This window comes from Hydractinia symbiolongicarpus, chromosome 10 (genome assembly GCF_029227915.1).
Source record: "Hydractinia symbiolongicarpus strain clone_291-10 chromosome 10, HSymV2.1, whole genome shotgun sequence".
NCBI lineage: Eukaryota > Metazoa > Cnidaria > Hydrozoa > Anthoathecata > Hydractiniidae > Hydractinia > Hydractinia symbiolongicarpus.
Window position 1 is genome coordinate 13,086,331 of NC_079884.1, and position 15,663 is coordinate 13,101,993.

The 15,663-nt window shown below is 32.2% G+C and overlaps 2 protein-coding genes across 2 annotated transcripts; both read right to left on the bottom strand.

Moving 5' to 3' along the window:
* Nucleotides 1–495: 495 nt before the first annotated feature.
* Nucleotides 496–5,620, bottom strand: LOC130613347 (dol-P-Man:Man(7)GlcNAc(2)-PP-Dol alpha-1,6-mannosyltransferase-like). The gene is made up of 9 exons (XM_057434705.1): nt 5,433–5,620; nt 4,704–4,836; nt 3,679–3,852; nt 2,698–2,892; nt 2,382–2,485; nt 2,016–2,248; nt 1,485–1,660; nt 1,057–1,135; nt 496–736 (listed from the first exon to the last, which is right to left on the bottom strand). The coding sequence occupies exons 1-9, from the start codon at nt 5,574–5,576 to the stop codon at nt 532–534; spliced, it is 1,443 nt and encodes a 480-aa protein (XP_057290688.1). The 5' UTR covers nt 5,577–5,620; the 3' UTR covers nt 496–531.
* A 418-nt stretch (nt 5,621–6,038) lies between these two features.
* Nucleotides 6,039–7,559, bottom strand: LOC130613348 (BUD13 homolog). The gene has a single exon (XM_057434706.1). The coding sequence runs from the start codon at nt 7,515–7,517 to the stop codon at nt 6,315–6,317; it is 1,203 nt and encodes a 400-aa protein (XP_057290689.1). The 5' UTR covers nt 7,518–7,559; the 3' UTR covers nt 6,039–6,314.
* Between the last annotated feature and the right edge of the window lie 8,104 nt (nt 7,560–15,663).

Here is a 15,663-nt window from a genome sequence, read left to right on the forward strand (position 1 = left end):
AAGTAGAATGAGTTCAACTTTGTCGCTGAGCTCAAGAGCTGCTTCTGAGCACAAAAAACTGTCAACCAGCACAAATTTGTCAAATTGTGCTGAAAAAGTTCTTGAGCTTTTTGTGCTGTTGTGAAAAATGCTAAATAGAAAGGAACCTTTGTTAACCGGAGAAAATTTAGTGTATATCTGGCATTTGGCTTAAATGATGACTATAGGCGTGGATTAATTTTGGTGGCTTTGATTTAATTTGGCGGGAAAAAACGAATTTTTAAAAAAAATCGAGTATAGAAAAGGCGCTGCAGAAAGCATTATATATCGCTTTCATTCATCTTCCATTAATTTTATTGAAAGTGTGCGATTAAAATCCGTCTGATTAGTTGTGCCTGATTTTTAAACGAATAGATAAAATGGGTTCTCAATTTGGCGATTGATCACCACCTTCATCAAACAATTTTCTTCAATTTTAAATAAATGCCCTAGACGCTCATTTATGAAAATACGGTATAGTATCTATAATATATATATTTTCACGCAAATTATTCACGTTTTTAACTTTAATACACATAATTGTTCCTCTTCTATAATTTCCAGGAAAGGGATTGACTTTTTGATGTGTAGTCTAGAAAATCCTTTAACAGAAACTTGAATAACATACTGATCCAATGCAGGACATGGTGCTTCGACTATAAGATGATCGTACGAGTAAACTTGTCGAGTTAATTTGAACGATTCATCTTTTGAATATCTAAATAAAATTATAGACATACTTCAAAAACTGGGGAATCAGGGTTTCTTCCAACTTTTTCTAAAACCCTTAAATCTTAACGGACCCATTTCATATAAATATCGAAGGTCGTTTTACTACACTTGTGCACATGTAAAACTTGGCATTTAAAAGTAATGGAGGTAAAGAAAACAACACAACGACGTCTCTGGGGTCAGAAATGATGTCATTTTGGTTAAGTAATGTTTCCTTTTTCATCAACTCTGGTCCACTAGCAAATCAGCGAGTCCACTGTAAACTCACGCTTTTTCTGAGTGCATTACTTGGTTATTTTTACTTACGTCCAATTAGAATACAACTCTCCAAATCGGGAGACACCCGACTGCGCAGCCTTGTTACATATATGCACTGCTTTGTGTTCTAGAACGAGAATAAGAAAATTATTATCCTATTTAATATTAAAATTATCCTATTTATTATCTATTTAATCTTATAAAAAGATGAAAAAAATCGAATTTACAAAGCTGTCCCCAATTTTCTCTCGTGTAAATATAGAGCATACAGAAAAATGTGGTAAGAATTTAATTTCGTGATTACTACTAAAATTAATGATGTGAATTCACATCAAAGAGTTCTACTGAACTTACTGTGTCATGTTATAAAAAAACCCAGTGTGCTTGCACAAGCACTAATTTGGGATGTCTTAAAAAACATGAAATCCCAAGTCTTAAACTTCAGAGGAATAACACGTTGTAGTTCAATCACCTACCTTGTTTAGTTGGATGATTTAATCGATGCAGTAACGAAAACGCTTCTCCACCAGGATAATTTCGACTGGATATAGCACTTAATAGACTTGTTGTGCACAAGCTAGCAAACACAGCTCCCACCGCAAATAACTTGAATAATCGAGTCAACTTGTCGTAGCTTTTGAAAGCATGTAAACTGTAAATAAAGAGGCAAGAAAGTTCTCAAAACGATACCATCTATTAGAAAACTAACGCTCAAAACCAACAACGACAAACATTACACAGCAAACAACAAACAACAACGACAAACATCAGACAACAACAACAACAACAACAACAACAACAACAACAACAACAACAACAACAACAACAACAACATCAACAAACAACAACGAAAAACAACAATAAACAAAAGACAACAACAACAACGACAACGACAAACAACAACAACAATGACAAACGACGGCAAGCGGCAACAACAAAAACAAAAATAACAACAACAACAACAAGCAAAAATGTAAACAAACAAACAAACAAACAAACTTAGCTACCTTCTGGTTATTCCAATGCTAGCTGCAATGTTCAACACTGGAAACACGTATATAATAAACCTTAACTCCTTGTGTGGCAGTATGGAATATATGAGTATGTACAAAATAGTTGCCACAAATAACATTCTCAATTCACGATACTGACTTGAACACATTCCAATTGGTACGAAAAGAAGAGAAAACGACATACAACGAGGTATTGCTGAGTAAAAATACCAAAAGAATGGTAAAGTCTAAAATTTTAGTCAAGGATAAACAGTTCATACAAGACATGCAATAAACTGCAGACGCTACTAGTAAACGCTTGGGGAATTCCCCTAAGTTACATTCATAACGTGTACAAAAAAAAAAGAATTGAAAAGATACACCCCAATTAGAGCTTTTATTGAGAACAGTGTTATAAAACAATACTTCCCCTTCAGGCCACACCCATCTTTGCCAAAAGTACGAATCGACTAGGACTGTACTACCTAAAATATTTTCAACATGGTAGATGACAAACAAGAAAAACAACAACAAATAAACTAACAGTAACAACGCTCAGAATAAGTTTATAAACCTGAGGGTAGTCAGAGCTTTTTTAAGTTAGCTAGACAGACATATATAACGAGAAAACGATGAAAACATTTAATATGTATAGGTTACATGTAACGGTTACACTGCTCCAATTTAAAGGACGTACCTAGAGCAATAGTTCCTGCCATACTACCCTGGATTAACAGCTCCGTGACACATATTTGTTTATTGATCAGTTTTATAATTAACAACAAACCCATAAAAATGCAAAGTTCTGAACGAAAGATGATAATGGCAAATGCTGAGTACCATATAAAGCTTTTGTTTTGATTTCGTATCCAGCAAGATATTGCAAGGACAACTAAAATATAATGTTAGGGTGTCAACTAATTTGACTTTAATTTCAATTATAATAAAACAGAGCAGAAGCCGAAAATGTAAAACCCCACAAAACTTTCATTAACTTTTTTTAAAACTTTTTTAATTTTTCCTGTGATTCTACTGACTTTTTCAAACATTTATCGACCAACGTCCAAAAACCTAGTTTTCGTTATGACTTCATGAATACAGAAACACATTTTTTTTCTGGCCTATGCTCACCATTTTAAAATAACTTCTTCGTGAACCATGATAATTATTTACTAGGTACGCTTACTCAGACATAAGGTTCAATTCACACCATCTTGAGTAAGTTTAACTCAATTTACAAGTAAACAACTTTCATTATCAAAATGGGTGCTTTTTGTATGGAATAATTTTAGCGATTGGTATGCAAATAGCTTTTTAGTTAAATTCATCTGAAGAATTTATTTTTACTCTTGTTGCATAAATTGAACTTTCGTGATTTATTGGGAGTAGCGAATAGTATCTTGAAATACCCACACAAAAAGAATGAATATCAACCCCTATTAAAATTATTACCATTGAGGTTGACGCTAGAATGCAAACACACTTACATTTTAAAACAGGATTGGGGAGATTTTTTTAAATTATTTGAGATGAAAAAACCTATGAAATAATATGGTGGGGAATGCATAATGAAAACAGTACTTGTAAACACAACATGGTATTATTCAATCTCACATTTTGAACAGTGGCTTAACGATCCTTAGAAAAGGAAATAAATAAAGTAAAACACAAATCTTACCCAAAATTAATGCAAATGTGTTTGGTAATGTTCTTGAAGAATAAAACAAGAAATGAAATTGTGAAACCATTAAGATGGTCATAAGTTTTCCAATACTTGGATTAGCTCGATTACTAACACTACGTTGCAACTTGATAAATGCCACACAAACCAGCAAACCAAGAATAGCACGAGCTGAAAATATAATTTAAAAATATAATTAGTATTGGTATCACCTACTGTTAATTACCGCTATGTAAATGGGTTGGATGGTTACATGCTAATAGAATTCTAGCCCACCCAGACAGTTTAGTTCTTCTTGTCACATTGGGGACTATATCAAATCCTTAGAGATATTAACTAAACTCTTCCTGTTGCCCTCTGATTGATGTTACTTTTACTTTTACTTTAATAGTAGTTTTGTTTATTGGAATATCAGTTTGAAATACATTCCGTTCACTTTCGAATTCATGTTTGACTACAATACTTAATATAAAATTAACATCTGCTACTCGTTGCCTTAATCATTGCTAGCACATTTTAAAATTTATACCTTAAGTTGACTATTTTTCAAAAAGACTTATTTTTGCCGGGTTCAAACAATTGCATTTCACAAATCAATCAAGTTGAGATATTTAGCAAAGTGTTATTTTCGTAATTTAAATTCATCTGGACCATTTATAAATAAGGTATCCTTTAATTGACCTTGGTCATATCACAGAGCCGATTATAATATTTTTGAATTATATAAAAAAAATCACTGAGAAAAGAGGGGAAAAAAAGAAACAATCCTCTTGTTTTCCAAACAATATTGTTAAGATTAATTTTGGTGAATTTACCTTTTCAGGAATCGTTGCACCAACATCTCTAGTTTAGGAATTTAGATTAAATTTCTGAAATTTTTAAAAATTAATCAACTTAAGTTAATTATTAAGAAATCACAGAGGAAAATCACTGATCTTAACATTTTCAGGCTCGTTTGGATGCCTGTATTGTTTGCTGGAAACTCTGATAAGATAAAAGTACAAGATGAACAAAATACTTACAGAGAATTTGGACATAGAATTTGGACACATGTGAATAATGTAACACTTCTGCAATAGGATAGGCTATGCTAGCCACTACAAGTGGGCCAAGAAATGTTCTTGGGACAACACCAGGAAATTCAAGATGATCATACTGCAAAATAAGATAACACAATATGTAGAGGGACCTAAAAAATAGTACCAATTCTTACAAGTAGACAATTTTGTCAGTGAAAACATCCATACGCCCAAACGTATGCACCAAATAGCTCATTTTCCGAACAGTATTGAATATTGATTAAAAAAGGTCTGATAAGTAAAAACAAGTCCTTTTTCACAAGAAAAGAAGCTTGTATGACATCATTATTTTTTAAACATTTAATATTTATACAAAAAAAATTTGTAAATGTGGTTGTTAAAAAAAAAGATTGCCCAAAATATTCAAAATATTTTTTTACATTTTTATACAGAGTGAAAAAACAATGTGCTTATAGCATACAGTTAAAAAAAATTGTGACACAAGTTACAAAACGCAAACATGTGCACACCCTACACTAAACAGAACATAGTCTAAGCACTTAAATATCCTGACTTTGTGTACCCTATTGCACTACACAATGCATATCATAACGAAAAAGTGTAACAGTAGTTGATAGAAACGGGAAAACAAATATTAGATTCAACTAAACTTGAAACTTGCCACTTGGAACTTGCACCCACAACCTCTCGCTGGCAAACACTTATACTTACCAAGGATATGTCAGCCTTGTGATGCAAAATATCATGTATAGCCTGCAAATTGAAACTTTCTTCAACTTTCGTATAGGGACAGATCCACAAATGGCCCAACATTACAGCTACTAACATAAGATTCAATATAGTCGATGACAGCATTGTTTTATCTATCCTAATGTTTACTAAGAGTAAAATTATAGCAGTAATGTGAATAATTGTAGGTGATGTCTAAGGCTACTGTTTCATGAACTCATTTTTTGGGAGATTACATTGCGACATAAAATCACATATTTTTGGCGAGTTAGGGGCATTATAAAGGTACATTAATCCTAAACGGAGGTGAGGGATTACATCATAAGAAACAAAAATGAACAAGGGTATGTACTGAGTATGTTTTTTCTCTAAAAAAATGATTGTTAATGTGTAAAAACAACCTGATTTTTTCAACATATTATCAGCATAGTGAGGACTAAATTCTCGTTGCTTTTTTTAAGGCCTTCATTGTGAACACAACAACAAAGTGGAAATAGGGAGGAAGGGGGAGGGATACTTGAGTGAACATATTTCTTGAATGCCCCCTCCTCCTTTCCTAAGTGATAAAGAATAAAATCATGCCAAATGTGAATACATCCCTGATAACAACATGGTTTCTTTATAAAACGGACTTTGTCAAAATTCACAATAGTAACAAAAAGAAAGATGTATCATATCACATATTAACCTTATACTTACCTGGCCTTAAATGCAAAAGGTTTTGACATGTGTAAAATGACAATATAATAGATTTCCAATGACAAAAACAAATAACAACAGTAAACAGTGAATAGTGAACTCACTTCTGTATTTGATTTTACTATATAATTCTGTATTGTTTACAAAGTTAAAATTAAATCTTCTTCACATGTCCTCCACACTCCATTTATAAGCATCTGTTGTAAGAGATTTAGCATTGTTGATTGCTGTAAACCTCTTTTTCTCAAATCCATTTGATCTATCTACACCATCGTAACGATAACCTGGCGAGATATTAAACCTATTTGGTGGAGGTGGTGGACCATTATATTTTGGCTTACTCGCTTTTGTTTTTTTATTTTTACTTTTTGAAATAAAAGCTAACATGGGATCGCCTTCACGATCTTGATTTTTTAATAAAACATCTAAGTCCTTGTCATCTTTATACCTAGCTAAAGGTTTTTCTACTTCGTTTAAATCATCCTGCAGTTTTTGTTGGTAGTTTTTTTCCTGTGCTAGTCCTTTACCCCAACGTGCATGTTCCTCAATTTGCTTCAGCTTTTCTTCTTCTGCTCTTCTCTTTTCTAACTCCTCAAACTTTAAATCTATTTTCTTTCCAGACTTGTCACGGTAGATTGTTGCTGCACCCTTCCCAGAGACCGACGTATCCATTTTATTAATCTGCTGCATTTCTTGTTTTCGTCTTCTTTCATTTTCTTCTCTCAACTCTGCTCCTGTGCGCAATCCAGCTTTCTTTCCACTGCTCATAATTTCTGGTACTTCTTCTTTTCTATGTTCATGTTCATGCCTTTTTTTCTTACGAACAGGAGATAAATCAATGTCACTGTCTTTTTTACACTTGCCTCTACGCACTGGAGATAAGTCTGAATCCAAATCTTTCTTTGCTTTTTTTTGTCGTTCAGGCGAAAGATCAGATGATCCACTGGAGTCGTGTCTTTTTCGCATCCTTACAGGTGAAATATCGCTGTCTGAAGAGTCATGTCGTTTTTTTCTATTACGAACTGGGGAAAGATCTAAGTTATCATCATTGTATTTGTTGGAGTTGTTATCTTTATCAAATGAGTTAAGGGGAGCCCATTTTGATTTTTTTAATTCCATACTTTCTTCTAATTCTTTGGTTAAAACAGTAGCACCATCAAGTGCATAAAGCAATGGTTTCTCCTCTTGTAAATCAAATTCTCCATCTGAATCTATTGTTTTTATGTCATTGAACATTATATCATTGTCTACAATTTTGATGTTGTTTCTAGATTTTTTGACTTTCTTCTTTCTTTTTTTGGTTTTATCATTTTTCCCTTCTCCATCCATATATTTCTTCAAATACTCCAGTTTTGATATTGAAGTCATGCTGATTAAAGTTTATACCTAAAGATATTGCATTATGTTAAAGAGTTTCATATGCATTTTTAGGAAAGTCTGAGGTTGTGGTTGAGATGTCTGATTGTTATTTTGATAACTGGTAACATTTAATCTTAACAGCACATTATTCTGAAGAGGATGCCTGATTTGTGTTTGCAATTTTTTTCTAATGCAATTTTTCTTTAAATAGGATATAACTTGAACTTATAGTTTTGTTCTTAATATCTCTTAATTTAACTATTGTTTGTGTATGGGAGCATGCAATTGAAAAACAAAATATCAATTGCTGATGCGACACACAAGTTTGATGACGTCAAGTATTATACATAGGCAAACACTAAATGGATTGAATTAGAAAGGCTGTAACATGTTCTAATGTAGGAGAAATCAACTATGTTATATTGCATAAGGCATTAAATTTAGGGATCGTCTCAAAATGTTTGTATGTATTTTTCGTATAATTATACGAACGCTACGACGTACTTCGTTTCGTGAAACGAATGTCATATGAAGTGCTTCGTTTAAAATAAAAAATGTAAACGAAGTTTATACGAACTTTCTTAATATATGATACAAACTTAAACAAAGTTTTTTTATCGTACAAAATGAAATGATACGAACTTTGAACAAAGTAAATTGCTATACGATCTTGAAACGAACTTCAAAAGTACCGGCATAATTGCGCATAATTATTTCAATACGAAACCAGAAACAAAAGAAAGATTTTTTTAAAAGCTGTTTTCATGATTTTTAAACAATCTACGGCGATCTTTTCACTTTTTACGATCTTGTTTTCATGATTTTTAAACGATCTACAGTGATCTTTTGGTTTTATACGATCATATTTTTATGAATTTTAAATGTTCCACAGCGATCTTTTCGCTTTCTACAATCCTGTTTTCATGATTTTTAAACAATCTACGGAGATGTTTTTGCTTTCTACGATGCCGTGGAGACGATCCCTAAAGACCTTAGATAATAAATCCAATTAAAATAAACGAAGTTCGTATAACGAAACGAAATTTATAATTGTTGAAAAAATTTCAATATAAAACTATAGATAATAGTCCAATTATAATAAACGAACTTCGTATAAGCAAATTTGTATACGAAAAAATGATACGAACTACATACGAACTTTATTTTAAATGGTACGAACTTTATACGAACTTGTAATTTTGATAATACGAAAAAGTTCGTATTAAAAATAAAATGATACGAAGGATTTAATAAATCGATACGAAGTTTTTTATACGAATTATACGAACTACGTACAAACATTTTAAGACGGTCCCTTAGCTTGCCCATGTTGTTGTGAATATGCAGGGTGGACAGGGACAAAAATAGGCTCTATACCTTATCGCTCTGTGTAATAGAGCATTAATACACAATCGAGATGACTACAAATAAATCAAATCTTTTAAATGTGATTTATGTTTTCATAAATTTAAAAAAATTCTAACATAAAGTTTCAAATAAAAATAGGAGCCTCTTTTTATCATACAAGAAAAATCAATCCATTACCCCAAATTTTTGTTGGTTGGTTTAATGCAGCATTTTTTTAGATGATCAAAGAATTATGGATTTCTGAAAAAGTTTTGTGTCTTTTTTTTTTCGATCATGCAAGTAAAGCGTCAACAGGGTGAGATAAAAGTTATAGACCACTAAGACAATAAAACACAGAAAACCAAGTTGTACAATTGCAATTTACAAATTGAAAGGCTAATACTGTGGAATATAAATTTTGAGACAAGAGTTGTATTAAAATTACTTTATAGAAACGTAAATAGATAAAATATGACATTGGAACTGTTGATAAGCTTATTTGAAGAGAAAAAGAATTTTGTCCAAGTTTCTTTTAATCACCTGTAACTGATGAGTCCACACAAGCCAAATGTGTCATAACAATTTTTTTTAAATATCTTGAAGCTAACTAAAAATGATGAAAAGTCACAAAAAAAATTTTGAAACCCCTAAAACAGTAGGCTTCGGAAGGTATACAAAAAGGCTGGAAGGTCATCATAGCTTACCTAGGGTTAAGATTTGGATATTAGCAATCAATATCGGTTTTAGTAAGGGTTAGGATATATGTATACATGTTTTTAAAACCGAATGGGCGAGAAAAATTAAACTTTTTTAGATTTTTTCATGACTCTTCAACATTGGTGAGATAACAAAGATTTTTTATGGTGAAACCTTTATATACAGAAAAGAAGCTTGAACTGTGTTCATTAGACTGGAAAATTCATAAATTTTACAAGCAAAATATTCATATAGACTTTCTCTGCGTTCAGGCCTCTTTAATCAGACCCCTTCTCCCTGAAGGTAGAAGTCTGTGGAGCATGATAAAGTTATTTAAAGGAGAGGCAAACTGCGTACGGAACGGCCACAGAATAAAAGTTCATAATGACTGTGTTAATTTTAAAGACCACACCGACTGGGATAGTCAGCTCTATAATAAATCAATTTACATGTTCCAGTCATCATAACAGAAAACGTCCTAAAAAAAAGACTAGGAATGTTTTACATTGAAAATATTCGTAGAGTTATAAAGATTTGATGTTTTTCACATAAAAACGGTAAATTTACACCTAAAACTTTGCAGAACGACATCACAATAGACTCAAAATATAAAACACTCTGTTAAAAATACCAGTTTTGTTTACATCTTTGTAAGTGAAGATATTATTTTGGTTTGTCTGATCAGTTCATATTACTGTGGAAAGTTTATCATTTCTTGAACATGATAGTATAGTACGCGATGTTTCAGGAGATCCTTCTCCCATCATTGGGCAAAGTAAAATGATGTTGAGCATGTTTTTATATAATTGCAGAGGATCGAAATTCATAAAAATTAACCAATCAGAAACAAGCTGTTTTGGCGTAAGGAACAAACAAAGTGCAACTTTCAACAATGTACGGCAAGGAATTTCAACCCATATACGAAGCAGCCGTAAGCAGACTCGTTAATTAAACTTTGTTTTTACTTGTCGGGTAAACAGATATTTAAATTAAATTAAATTACGGAAAGTCGTACAGCCGCTAATAATAATATTTAATAAACCTTATGTTTGATGAATCATAAAAATTATTATCTAAAAGAATATTTCGTTATTAAAGAAGTTTTTTTTCTTATTAGTTATATTATCTTTTAGTTATTTCAACTTAAATAATGCTGAATTTCTTTTAAATTCTCCAAAAGGCGACCTTACAAAGATTAAAATATTGTTGCATTTTTTTATAAAATCATTAAAATGAAACTCGTAAAGCCTTAATATAGCCTTGTGCGTATAAAAGACTTGTTCTGCTGCTTTTCATTACTATTTAAGAAACATTTGGGAAGAGACAAGGGAAAAAAGACATCATAAAGTAAAGTTGCATGTTGTGTCAAAATATTTACAGAAAGATCAATTTTTTAAATTAAAACAAGTGAATCACTTTAATTATCGGAGTCTGACCAAATAATGACTGAGTCGTCGTCGTCATTATCTTCAGAAGAAGTGTTCGCAGTGGCTTCACAACTTTGCTGCTCGAACTACCTTTGTTGGTGGTTTGTAGATTCTTTTACTGCAGCGCTTACACAAAAAAACTATCAACTGCCGAGTTATTTCTTCCAGCTCTTTTTGTGTCCAAATTTTGTCATTAATGTTTATCAACAACAATTGTTGTGTTGTATCGTGTTTCATCGATAAACGCTTATCAACCAAAAGTTGCGTTAATAAGCTGAAAGCTTTCTCCACCGTTGAGTTTGAGCCAGACAAACAGAAAATAAGTTCTGCTATTATGCAAAGGTTGGGATATTCCTTTCTCCTATAATTCAAAATTTTTTTCCAAATAGCTTCGGCTTCCCAACCAAGGCTTAAACTCTTTTACAGCGGCTTCAACAACAAATTTTGCCAATGTTAGCGATTCCTCGAAATATTTAGCTAACTCCTCGATTTGGTCAACACCGTATGAAGCATTGGCTGACCAGTTTTTTGGATTGATCCATTGCATGTTTTTAAAAACAAGGTTTTCAAAATCGTCAAATTTGTTTTGGAGTAATGTTCTTAAGTCGGCTAAGGCATTTTTTTCTTTTCAAATGAGATCTCTATCGCTCTTTCGTCCAATCCAGTCATTCCCAACAAAGGTATAGTTATTCTCTCCTTAGCACTAGTCGAACGATGATTGTCATCCCCTTTTAAAAATGATGAAGATACAGTACAGTCTGAATGTTATCTACAGCGGACGCGAAACTCACATGAATAGTTACACAGAACAATAGCTTTTGTTTTTTTAAGAAAATAATTGCCTCGCTAATAAACAATGGCCCCACGCAATCAATTGTTTAATCACAATAGGTTGCAAGATCAATTTTAGCAATCTATTTTGCGCGAACTCTTTTGAAAATGTTAATTGCGGTAATTAAGCGTCATATCTATCGCCACTATTCGTTTTTAAACTTTTATAATGCGATCTAAAAAAACATATCTATCGCCGCTATTTGTTTTTAAATTTTTAAAATGCGATCTAAAAAAACATTTCTATCGCCGCTATTCGTTTTTAAACTTTTAAAAAGCGATCTAAAAAAACATTTCTATCGCCGCTATTCGTTTTTAAACTTTTATAATGCGATCTAAAAAACATATCTATCGCCTCTATTTGTTTTTAAATTTTTAAAATGCGATCTAAAAAAAACATTTCTATGGCCGCTATTCGTTTTTAAACTTTTAAAATGCAATCTAAAAAAACATTTCTATCGCCGTTTTTTGTTTTTAAACTTTTAAAATGTGATCTAAAAAAGAAGGATTAACGCTGTAGCTGTATACCCTAGATTGTTATGCATAAGTTAAAAAAATATAACACAAAGGAAGTATAATTATATTTAAACATCCGCGAGCATTGTTGAATACACTCTTATTTTTAAAAGTTCTTTTATGAAAAAGTGTTAATGGCCTCGATATTAGGAAGAGATACAGATACTTAGTTATGAAATATAGTTATTTATTTGTTATTATAGTTACCTTAGTAGATTTAAGGATTTAGTAATCTATATTTTTTCTCTTGCTTAAAATTTATTTTCTGGCTGCCACAAAATAGTTTTTTGTTCACCTCTCCTTTAAATAATTTAATTTAAAACCTCGCGTTTGCTAATGCATCCACAAAAGGTACTGTGGTTAAGCAGACATCCCAGAATAAACGTTACAGTAACTGGCACAAAAAACTCCAACCCTTTCAATTTTACACGTGACAAGTCTTGATTGAAAGCCTCTACTTTACTACCCTCCAGAATTACACTGGCAAAAGCAACTCAAAAGAAATAAAATACAAGTTTTTCAGAGAATAATTAATAAACAATTATTAAATGTGGTGTTGCAGCTTAGTGGTTATAAGTTTTGTACTTCGGTGAAGGAGACCGGGATTTGATTGCCCTTGGTAGTCATTTAATATGGGCCAGTGAAAAATTTAACCATAGCCAGGGGTGAACACCCAAGCCATCGGAGGGAAAATGAGGTGGGGGGGGGAGATGGCACAATGTGTGAGCCGTTGGATATTGCAGAACGTTTGTCTGGTTGCAGACCCTATTTTGATCTGCATAGCTCAAAATGAGCATTAAATACTTTACAACTTCCCATCTATAAGCAATGACCCTTTCTAGGAAGGGCCATGGCTGAGATGGGGAGAGTCTAATAGACCATTCCGGAGATTATGCGCCATTATGGATATGCGGAACTCGGTGGTGCAAGTTGAACTTTGGGCTTCACGTTTTATTCAGTCTTTTACCTAAAGGATGTGCTGGTGGCAGGACAGTTTTGCTTTTTGTTATCTGTTTTTATGTTTGTGATACTAATTTTATGATATATATTTTGAAAAATACTTTTACTATGCACTTATTTGTACTTTTAATTTTTTTTTGTACAATAAAGGCAACTTAATATATCTTAAAAACCTTTAAACTAGCTAACTAGCTAGAGGTCTCCCAAAAATGTTTTTAGGACACTGTACTGTAGCTAGCTATAAGGCTGTAATTGGTAATTAATGCTTGGTTAAAGGTAATTTTCTTTTATATTTAGATATTTAAAATTGTGTACCTGCTTTGTGCATTATAAAGATATTGGTATTGGATTTTAAACTTGGATTATACTTACTTTAGAGAGAAATTTTTGATTTTGGAAATACCTGACTGGATTTGGACTTGAACTTTGTTTTTGGATTTGTAAAGAACTGTTTAGGTTGTAATATTTGTGAAGCTCTAGAGAGTTATAATCCATTGTCAAAATACTTGTGAAAACTCTACAATGTTATCTATTCCTAAAGTGAAACTTAAGCTCACAAAATAATCTGGCTTTTTCTCCATAATGGGTGTAAAAATTTTCCATGTACTGCCCATAGAGATACGGTAAACAGGTTCGGTTGCAAAATTTTAGGAATAGAGTCATTAGTCATTTTAATTGCAAATAATTTTTATTATTTTGACATTTTTATAATTTTGTTTTTTGGTGATAATTACACTGATCTGTATGTTTGTCCCTTGATTCGTCTACTTAAACACTCCTATCTTTGAGTCTTTCAAGAGTGGTATTAGAAAGAATACCTGCTTCACTGCTTTTGCTATTGCCCTATAATTTTTTTGTACGCTTCCCTTACTGAAAAATATCAAAAAGGGAAAAAAAGTTTACAAAGTGGTATATATTTGATTTTTTGTTTTTTTATGTTATTTGTTTTAGTCACAATGTATATTTTACATGATGTTTTATTATATATATATTTATGTCTTTATCACTTTCTTTATCAGGACACAGAATTATAGCAGTAATTTATTACTAAAGTGTAAATCTTTATGATAAATAAATTACTCTGTGAAGCTTGTTTGAATTATTGGCATAATAAGCTCCATTACAGAAAAAGCTCTTGCGAATAACTCAACTATTACTCAGTCCACAAGAAGTCAGTCAGCTGCCTCACGCTAAGTTCTAAAAAATCCTCATACCTTGTAAGAGGCATAATTCGATCATAAAAATATGTTTAAAGTTGATTAAATATCCACTTCAGCGTTAAAATAATAATAAAACACACTCAGTATCCCTACATCCTACACATGTATTTAATTGATATTTCTATTTCATAAATAGATCAAAGCAATATGCTTAAATAAATGTTGTCCGGTGTTATCCCCTGTTACTTAGATAAAAACATTACGAAGACCTAAACACACTAAGAGTGTATACTAAACTCCTTTCTTTTTGTGTTTTAAGAAAGTTTTCTACTACGGCATATAGGGTTCAAAGTTCAACTTGCACCACCGGGCTGCGATAATCCATAATGGCGCATAATCTCCCGAAATGGTCTACTATTTCTATAGAAATAAATAGATAGGGTATATCCCTCAATATTTATGAGGCTAGCCATGTAAAATATGCACATCTATATTTCTACATCTTAAACAGAGATTTTTTTAAAGGTAAAAAAATCCGAATAATTTGATAAACAACTTTTTATCCTCCATAATAAGGTACAAAATATCATTATCAATGTAGGAATTTCTTTAAAGGAGTGGTCCATTGAATAATTATCGGTCTCATAGAGAAGTTCTAGCGTGGCCACACAGACGTTTGCGACCCCTTTAAGAAAGAAAAACGAGAACGCAGCAATGAAAGAAGTAGAAGAGGAAAAGTCGGGCTGGCCAAGAAGCGTGGAAGCAAGCAAGTTTCTGATGGTTCCCGCTCCGAAACGCCATTTTTAGACTATTGAATACACCGGCAGACGAAAATTTGCATTTTTTGTTCCTCAAGTAAAAGCGCGATGGGGAAAGAATCGTAGCGTGAGGAGGGGTTTTCCAAAATAACTTGCGCGTGATAACTCTTTAGAACATACAAGCACTAAAAGAATGCTATGGTTTCACTGTGTTTTGACTTATTTTCAAGGTCGGCTATTTTATCTTGTATATTTTCTAAAACACTTGAGCCTACTTTCGAATCGGCTTATTTTCGGAGTCTGGCCAATATGGTAACAAGACTCATGTGACTACGTTTTGCACAAGTAAGTAAAATAGGAGACAGACGCAGAAGATTTACTAACTGACAAATTGTGGTATGTTGGTCGAATAATCAATCATTCATTCATCAAATACATCTTATTTTTTATAGGAACAATG

Excerpts from the sequence above, each read along its gene's own strand:
- LOC130613347 (XM_057434705.1), bottom strand. The coding sequence starts at position 5,576 with ATGCTGTCATCGACTATATTGAATCTTATGTTAGTAGCTGTAATGTTG. Across the intron at positions 4,837-5,432 it reads ACAAGGCTGACATATCCTTG|TATGATCATCTTGAATTTCC; the intron begins GTAAGTATAAGT and ends CTTATTTTGCAG. Across the intron at positions 3,853-4,703 it reads ATTCTATGTCCAAATTCTCT|CTCGTGCTATTCTTGGTTTG; the intron begins GTAAGTATTTTG and ends TTATATTTTCAG.
- LOC130613348 (XM_057434706.1), bottom strand. The coding sequence starts at position 7,517 with ATGACTTCAATATCAAAACTGGAGTATTTGAAGAAATATATGGATGGA.